General features: G+C 57.3%; 1 protein-coding gene across 1 annotated transcript; it reads right to left on the bottom strand.

Annotated features, from left to right (window-relative positions):
* Positions 1 to 2359: 2359 nt before the first annotated feature.
* Positions 2360 to 9047, bottom strand: TUBG1 (tubulin gamma 1; the record flags this gene model as incomplete). Its single annotated transcript, XM_010724714.2, has 11 exons — positions 2360 to 2557; positions 2962 to 3123; positions 3386 to 3538; positions 4121 to 4168; positions 4786 to 4935; positions 5176 to 5262; positions 5987 to 6113; positions 6703 to 6782; positions 8012 to 8080; positions 8332 to 8499; positions 8919 to 9047. Coding segments are annotated over 11 exons (1371 nt in total), but the record flags the coding sequence as incomplete, so codon positions are not given.
* Between the last annotated feature and the right edge of the window lies 1 nt (position 9048).

Below are 9048 nucleotides of genomic sequence, written 5' to 3'. Positions count from 1 at the left end.
CTGTGGCTGAGCGTCGGGGCCAAGGCCGTCTCGCTCTATAAGCCGGGGGAACCGGAGCCCCTGGACAGCTTCTGCTACAGCCGCATCTCCTCCTTCGGGGCCTCCGATAGCAGCACCTTCCGCCTCTCTGTGGAGGACCGGGACCTGCTCTTCGAGACCTCCCAGGTGAGAGGTGTCTGTCACTCCATCCGTCCGTCTGTCCGTTGTCCTGTTTGGGGGCTGCAGATGCTTCAGGCTGACCCAGCTGCGTCCCTCCGCTCCGCAGGTGGATGAGATCGCCCAGCTTCTCAACACTTACCTTGCCTCGATGGGTGCCCGCCAGCCCCAGGAGCCGCCTGCCAGCCCCCTCGGCCCTGATGCTGCAGTGCGACCCCGGGGGCTGTGCCCTGCAGCTGGGTCCTGGCAGCACCTGCTGCCTGCTGGCTCCTTCAGCAGCTAGCCTGGCAGCCAGAGGATGCTCCGTGGATGGCACGAGGAGAGCAAGCAGTGGGTCGGCATGGACCCAGGTGCCATGCGCTCCCTGATCCAACGTTGCCTTTCTGGTTGTTTCCTTAATTTATTTCGAGACGCCTGCTTGCCCACGTCTCTGAGCACTTTCCCTGGAGGGGCGGTGGGGCTGCTGTGCTGTGGGTACCTGCTGTGGCTATGCCCTGGTTCCCCCGGCTGGTGCCCCACGCTGCCCCCCAGGCCTGTCCCCGTCCCTTGTCCCTGGTGCCTTTGCCTCCAGCAGTTGTGCTGTCCTGGTGGTTCTGCCCATGCCCCAGTCCTCGCCCCGGTGGCTTTGCCTGGGCAGAGGGTGCTGGGCAGCTGCACTGCCATTGTCCGTCTGTCCGTCCGCTGAGTCCACTTTTCCTGGAAAGCTGCGGGTGGCTTTTGGCTGAGCTGCCCTTAGGGGCCCATGTGGTGCCCTGTAGCAGGGCTGGTAGTGCAGGGGTACCCCAGGGGCGGCAGGGTGGGTGGTACGGCTGGGGCTTGGCCCCACAACGTTCCCTCTGTAAAGTTGGTCAGTCGTCTTTGGGGCTTTTGTTTGTTCTGTTGTTTTTTGTTTTGTTTTTTAATAAATGCACAAAAGGAAGGCTGAGTTCCCTGTCATCCTCGGGATGTGCAGCAGGGACTGATCCCTGCAGGCGGCAGGGCTTCAGCTTGGGTGCCCCTGTCCACAGCAGAACAGCACAGCGTGTCCTTGGGGGCAGGGAGCTGCTGGCTCTGTGGCTCCTCGTGCTGCCCTTTGGCATTTCGTCAACAGCGCTGCAGCTCTGCGTCCAGCTGCCCCGGCACCCGCTGGCACTGCCGCCCCGGCTGGGGGGGAACTGTCCCTGCTGCGGGCGCCTCTGCAGGGCCCATGCCAAGAGGGCGTGGGAGCCCAGCGCTGCAATGGCTGTGAGTATTTTTAGCCTGCTGCTCCGTGCCACAGGGTCAGAGGAAAAGGCTAATTCTCACCTTGGGCTGCCTGTCCATGGGCCGCTGCCAGCAATGCCCCGCACCCCGTGCTGTCACGGGTTGCATGGTTGCTCGTGTGGAACAGCACCAGAGCTGGCTGTGCATGGGCCGGCAATGCTGGCAGCCTCTTGCCCTTCCTACCACTGCCATCCCTTTGCTTTGGGCTGCAGCGGTGAGGACGGCACCCCAATGGGGTCCTCCTGCCCGTGGCTTCACCCCTGTGAAACATTAACAGCGTCGCCATGTGCGCAGTGCAGGCCGGGCGGGGAGGTGTCCTGGTCAGCTGCACTGCAGGTCCTGCCTGTATTTCTGGCTCTGCTGTAGCACTTGCCCAGCAGCATGCTGCCCGCTGCAGGGGCTCCTACGTGGTGCTGCGGTGCAGTGGGGACTCGCTGCAGGCAGAGTCAGTGCAGGAACAGCCTTTATTAAAGCAAAATAACCTACAAAAATATAGATGCAGCCTGTGGCCCAGGCCTGATCTGGCAAAGGAGGAAGGACTCTGCCCAGGGCAAGGACTGGCTCAGCCACACACAGCCCTCAGCCACAGGGCCCAACCTTTGGGCCAGGCCCGCTCCAGGCCCCCTGGTTCTCCTCTTGCCCTCCTCCAAGTGCATACATGCTCCCAGGGCAAGAGGATCCCTCAGCATCATGAGCGGCTGCCCCAGTCCCATCCTGGGCCAGGGCATGCGGTGTGGTGGGGGCTGTCCTCTGCCCAGGGCCTGCAGGGGCAGCGCTGCTCACTGCTGAGGAGCACACGTGTGTGTGGTGTGTGTGGTGTGTGCAGCACACGTGTGTGTGGTGTGTGTGGTGTGTGCACATCCACCGGCAGCTCTATGGGAGGCCTGAGCGGTGCTCAAGTGGGTGCAGCAGAGCCGTGCCCTGCAGCGTGGCGGTGGCCGTGAGACCTCCTGTCCCCAGCTCACTGCTCCTGCGTGCCCCACGAGATGTAGTCGGGGCGCGTGGCCGCGTGGTACTCATCGATCAGCTGCTGCACAATCTCCCGTGAGTTGTCCAGCTCATCGAAGTTGTCCTTGAAGATGTCCTCCTTGCGGAACTGCTCCAGGAAAGCCTCCCGCTTGCGCAGCTTGTCGTACTGCCGGCACGTCCGCTCAAACAGCTGGGGAGCAGTGCAGCAGTCAGGTAGGACGGGACTCCTGAAAGTGCCTGCACGGCCCAGGGGACGGGGCCCTGCCTCTCAGGCTTCAAGCAGCACCAGGCCTGCAGGGCAGGAGCTGCCACCTGCACCCCACCAATGCTTGGGATCAGCTCATGCTCCTCAGGCTGCTTTTGGCCATGAAGGGGGGGGCATGTGCCCAGAGGATGCAGAATGGATGGATGCGACCCCAGGCCAGAAAACCTAAATCCTGATGTGCTGCAAACTGGGACTGCCTACCCACCCCTCATCTGTAGGCCGCTGTGGCTTTGTGAAAGTCTCAAGAGAAGACGTCTGTAAAATAATGGTCAGAACCACAGCTTCAGGGGCCTAGAGTACTGCCTGTGGTGCAGAGGGAAGGCACTCACCGAGGAGATGTTGGTGTGATTTGCCATCATGAGGCCGCTGACACGGTGTGCCGAGGGCAGGTAAGGGGACTTCCGTGACAAAGCCACCTGGATGCTGGCAGGACCCCAGGGAATGAAGTTAGCCAGCTTCCTCTCCCGGATCCGCTGCAGACTCTTGTGAACCTGGTGGGGTGAGAGCAACAAAGGATAGCAGGGTGCTGGGCAAAACCCAGCTGCAGCACTCCCAGGAGCTGCTCCTTGCAGGGCATACAGCCTCCATAAGGTGGGCTTCACCAAATGGCATGCAGCCTCATGCAGGAGCAACCTGGGGCCAGTTCTCAGGCACCTCAGCCTCGCTCTGGGATTTCCAAGCAGGAACATGGTGACTGTGCCATTCTTATACCAGTTCCATCAGCATCTGAAATGGCATCATGCAGGAGCTCACCTGTGTGGGATCTACCTCCCCCTGGATGATGTTCAGGATGGCAATGTAGCAATGGTTGGTCTGCCTGTCTCGACCTGTGGACACCATCACGTTTTTAGGCTGCAGCAATCTTCTCATCACATCCAGGACTGTGGTTTTCCTCACGCTGGCCACCTACAAACATCAGCTGGGGTCAGAGGCAGTGGGTGTGCTGCTTCCTTGCCCTCCCGCTGGCCTGTACATGCACATAGGAACAGAGGGCGGCTGGAAGGAGAAGCCCTTGCCCTTGGAACAGAGCCACGTGCAAAGCTGCATGCAGGACGGGAAAATCCCAAAGTCACACCACAAGCACAGCCAGGCTGAGAGCTGGAGCATTGGTGTAGGCTCCCACAAGGGAGTTGAACTGCCCATCCAGCAACGCAGCCGGGGCTGGGGGTGAAACTCAGCTGAGCTCAGTGAAGGGAAACATTTAATGTTGCCATTGCACATCTGTCCCGCTCCACTTCTGAGAAGAGGAGCAAGGCTGGAAGACGGGAGAGGGACCACCCTGCACTGAGCCAGTGGGCAGCCACAGCAGTCTCCAAGTGCTGTCATAGACTTCACACAACTTCAGTCTGCTCAGTGGGTGCCAGGGCCAGCACCCAAAAGAGCGTGCCTAAGGCAAGGACAGCTTGGTGGTGTGGCAGCCCAGCTCTGAGCTGCTGGATGAACCCCCCTCGCACTCCTCTCTGGGAGGACAGAACACACACTCAATACCCTTTTCAGAGCCAGCAGTTTTTCGGATTTGCTTCTCTGAGTAACATCCTGAGGAAATGCATACAAGAGGAGATTAGCAGCTGTTAGCCCCTAGCAGAACTGAGACACAGCCAGCGCAGGTGAGTGTCTCAAAACAGAACAGCCTCATTCTGCCCTGTGGCTGGGGGGGCACTGGCTGGGAACAAGCAGAACACTACTGGCAATGTTTGATGCAGGTGAAGGGTAACCAGACCCTCCCTGGGTGCACCCTGGTGAAGAAGCTGACACCTGGAAACCACATTCAGCCGTGGCATGGCAACGAACAACAGCGTTCTGACCTAAATGGTGTGAGTTTGTGATCCACTGCAATGACAGGACTGGTGGGGTGCTTTGCTAGGCTTGTTCTGATCATTTCTAAGGATGACTTTTATCAAATCAAATATCATTGGCCTTCCCATAGCTGCAACAGCCATTCCAAGGATGTTTGGAGTAAGGATTTAGCCCAGCACAAGCACAGCTGTCTGCTCGTGGCTGATTCACATTGTGCTTGAGCTGTCGCATGAGGTGGCTGCACATGGATCTGGGATTAGGAACATGCAACTACAGCTCATGCCAAGACTATGGATTGATGGGATGTTACACGGTGCCCTCAGGGAAAAGGAGGAGTCCCCAGAAGGCTGCCTTACCGACTGGTCTGTGGTGAGTGGTGTGTACCCCGTCATGAGGAAGTGCAGTCGTGGGGTGGGAATCAGCGAGGCAATCAGACCGATGAGGTCGTTGTTCATGTACCCGGGATACCTGAGTGTGGTGGTGCTGGCAGACATGATGGTGGAGACCTGGGAGGAAGAGGACTGGGTCACCAAGTGGTCACAGAGCATATTCAAAGCCTGCTTTAAAAAACTAGGTCAAGGGAAGCTGTGTGCCCACAGAATACACCCTAAAGAAGGGCAGAGGAACCACGTTCACAGTTCCAGGCTGCCCAGCATCGTGCCAAGCTTATGGAGCAGGCTCAAACCAAATCCAAGCCACCAGGGAAGCCCTGTGCCAGCTTCTCCAGAGGGAAGAGCCCTTCTCACCAGCTGGTTGATCTGAGAGAATGATGGGTTTTGAATGTGCAGCCGATCTGTCGCGATACGATTCAAGGCAGTGTTATCTAGAACCACCTGCAAAAGGAAAACAGCTCTGTGAAGACTCTCAGAAGCAGCCAGAGAAGAGGCAGCCCTGACCACATGTCTGAGGGCACTGGATTGCACAGCTTGGCCCAGCACAAGTCCCAAGCGCAGCAGCCCAGCAGAGTGCTCTGTGGCAGGTGGCAGACACTCGAAACCACAAGCTGACTCATTCGTGGAGAGTAACAGACACTGTCAATGGGAACTCTTGCCTTCAACTTGGCTGTGCTCCCCTGTGCCCTCCCAGAGAGCACAGCCTCTGGGCCAGCACCTCGCAGTCACCTTCAGCAGCACTGGCACAGCTGTTACTGCCCTGCCATGTGCAGAGGTTAAGGCGGTAGGGATGAGCAGGAATCTTGGTTAGGACTTGCCTGCCTAGGGCCTGTGGATGCTGGAAGTGAGTTGAACTGAAGGCTGTGGGGCAGTGCTGCAGAGGAAGCACAGCTAGCCCACTGCTGCCGTGGGAAGAATCCGCCAGATTCAAGAGGCAGAACTACCAAGCAGGACAGCTTGGAAGGGGTTAGTGCAGAGCCCTCGTCCCTAGAACCACCATATCTGCCCAGACCTTCTGGACAGAGGTGTACTCGCTGCTGTGTATGGGGGATTCAGAGGCTGCAGTACCCGCCCCAATAAAGGCTGCACTTCAGAGCTGCCAGGGACAGGGCTGCTACACAGGAGCTGGCTGTGCTACTGGGCTGACATGCAGTGGGGCTCTTACCACGCAGTCAGCATTCTGAGTCAGTCTCTTCAGTGTCAGTAGAGAGTTGTATGGTTGGACCACAACATCACTCATCTCATCCTGGTTTGGGAAAACCGAGTAGGTCTCCACCAGCTTCTTGGGATACCTAGTGAGAAAGTCCAGCCATCTCAAGGGTTAACATCGCCAAGGCAGCACTTTGTCTCCTCCCACAAGCTCTCTTTGCAGTCTCCAGGCTCAGGACAGCAGTGAGTCACCAGCACTGCATGCCAGATTCAGCTCCCAGGGAGGGAGAGAATTTGTCCCAGCAGTGCCTACTCTAGCAGTGCAGGAGCAGGCTGCCAGACAGAGCTACAGGCAAGGCTGAGCCATCCACAGGCAGATTAAACAGCTGCTTACAAGCCTTTTCAAGAGGCTGCAAGCTGAAACAGGCAGGGATGGCAGCTCAGAACTACAACCAGAGCCTCCCACCCTCCACGGTGCAGTCGAGGTGTCAGAAGGCAGCTGCCTGATAAGAATGGCTGAAGCTTGGACAGCACAAGTCCAGCTTCAGAGCCTCTGTAGTCCACAGGCATATCAGGAGCCATCCCTTCCCTGGGCAGTTTGCCAGGGATTGCACAAGACAGTATTTGGGTGGGGGTGGTAGCCTGGGCTCTGAGTCAGCTCTCTGCTCTGGCAGGGTGCCCAGCCTGGGCCAGACTCTGCGGTGCAGAAAGGGGATAAGGCTGAACACTCACCTGTCATTCAGTCTCTCGAGGAGGTAAGAGCCCAGCCCAGAGCCTGTTCCACCAGCAATAGAGTGGCAAAGCACGAATCCCTGGAAGGAAGCAGTATGCAGAAAGCTCAAGGTCCAATTCAGCCCCAAGAGAAGACAGAATAGAGGCCTGCCAGTGAAGGTGAGAACCTCCCCACGGCAATACTGCTGCAAGCAGGGAGCTGAAAGCACGTGGAGGTTAGTCCTGGCTCCTCCAGACTGCAGTGACAGCCACATGCTCATCACACCACTTCTCCAGCGTGGGAGGATTCTACTTCTCTGCACACGCCACAAAGTACAACCACTGCTCAGGAGCCTCCTGGAGTCCTCCCACCCCAAAACACAGAGTTCAGAATAGCTCAGATGTCGCTCTCAGCACCCAGCTGGTCACGTTAATGGAGGCAGATCTTCTCAGCCTGTGCCCTCCTCTCAGAGGCCAAACTCCCTGTACCTGACTTTAGCACAGTCCCCGCTTTCTGCAGATCCCACGGTCTGCTCTTAGATCTTCCGCCAACTTATTTTATGACAGTATTTTCCCTTTCCCTGTTGCCATGTGACAGCCTGACACAAATACCAAGGAGCCTTGTCTGTCTCCGTACAGGAAATGGTTTTATCTGGATGGTAGTCAAGGTCCTGCCAAAGGCACAAGACAAAGAAACCCCAAAGCTTTCTCCAGGCTTTTGGTATTCCCGATGCCTCTTTAATCCAGCTAGAGAGAACATGAAGCTGCGGCTGCCCACGTTTATTCTGTGGATTTCGGAGCACTGGGCAACTCTGACTTCGAGCATTTTTCTAAGGCACCCTGTGGCTCTCTCTGCTGTTGCAGGCACCACGGAGCAGCAAGTGCCTCATTTCCATGCAGTTCCCTTTTACCCACATAGACCTTCATTGGAGAACAAGCCAAAAGGGCAGTGCATGCACTTCTGCAATTGATGAAAGGGAGAGCCATAGGAGGAAGGTGGAACAGAGAAAGAAAGAAGCACAATAATGCCTGAAACTCCTCCTGCAGACTGTATTCGGGGAGGTGCCCAATGCCATCAGTGTTTTGGGCAGAAAAATGCCCCACTGAGCACACAGTAAGATGACTTCTGGGGAAGCCTGGCAAATGTAGTAGTGACAGAAAAGATCTCCCTCTCCCAGCTCCTCTCTGTGCTCATCGCCTGCGTCAGCACCCAGAAGCAAGCTGAGCCATTCTGCATGCACTGGAGGACAGAGCTCAACCTCACAGAACAGCAGTCCAGCTCTGAAATGCCAGGCAAGACAACCGCATCCAAAGCTCCCAATGTACTTACTTCCAAACTGTCACTCCCATCAGCCTCTCTGTCTATTATGTCAAATATATCTTCATGGATTTTTTCTCCCTGCAATAGAGACCATAACAGGATTTGTTCATCTCCCACAGAAAACAGTGCAAAGCTTATCAAGCTGGGCATGAAGCCAAGCTGGGTGGGCACTGGGATCCTGTACCCAGGGTGCCACAGTCAGTCCTATGTCTCTGCTGAATGACGCAGAATTCTGCAGGAAGTGCATGCTGAGCCTGACATGAGAAAGGCCACAATAAAGCCTCAATAACCGCTCTGTTTTCATACACAGGAGCACCAAGGCCTGTTACCTGTGAGAAGCCACTGGCCCAGTTATTCCCGGCTCCACCTCCATGCTCAGACAGATAGATGTTTTCCGGATTGTAGAGGTTAGCATAAGGGGAGTTCAAGATGGAGTGGATGACTCGGGGCTCCAGGTCCAGCAGCACAGCTCGTGGGATGTAGTGCTCATCATCCGCCTTTAACAAGGAGCAGTAAGGTCAGCATGCAGTATAGCTCCTCACCACAAGAGAAACTGACTGAGCGTGCCACCTCCTGGCCACAGGCAAGCACGATGCAGCGCGCAGGAGGCGCAGCCCGCTATGTGCTGTGCCCATCACTTCCTGCCGTGTCCCAGAGCACCCTGAGTGCCGGTGCGGGGCAGCCCTGCTGCTGTTTGGTGATGCGCTGCCTGCAGCACCCTGAGCCTGATGCTTCCACCTCCGCCAGCCTCCGTACACATCCAGAACACGGAACCAGCATGTGGATACAGCTCTGGCAGCAGCACGGGGCTCCACTCGAGCAACAGCCCAAGGTGCCACCCCCCGTTCTCAAAAGGGGCTGCAGCAGCGCGGCTGCCTCCGCTACGCGGCGAAGCAGCCTGGGGAGCCGTGGGTACCTGGTAGAAGAAGACGTCCTTGCGGTCGGTACCCTCAGTGGCAAACTCCTCCACGATGCCCTCGGGGCTGATGCCGTGCTCAGCGCAGAGCTGCTTCCAGAACTCGAACCCAACTGCGGGGACGGCGGTC

The sequence above is a fragment of the Meleagris gallopavo genome, chromosome 29 (assembly GCF_000146605.3).
Source record: "Meleagris gallopavo isolate NT-WF06-2002-E0010 breed Aviagen turkey brand Nicholas breeding stock chromosome 29, Turkey_5.1, whole genome shotgun sequence".
Classification (NCBI taxonomy): domain Eukaryota; kingdom Metazoa; phylum Chordata; class Aves; order Galliformes; family Phasianidae; genus Meleagris; species Meleagris gallopavo.
The sequence above is the reverse complement of the archived record's forward strand: the minus strand, read 5'-3'. Positions and strand labels throughout refer to the sequence as shown.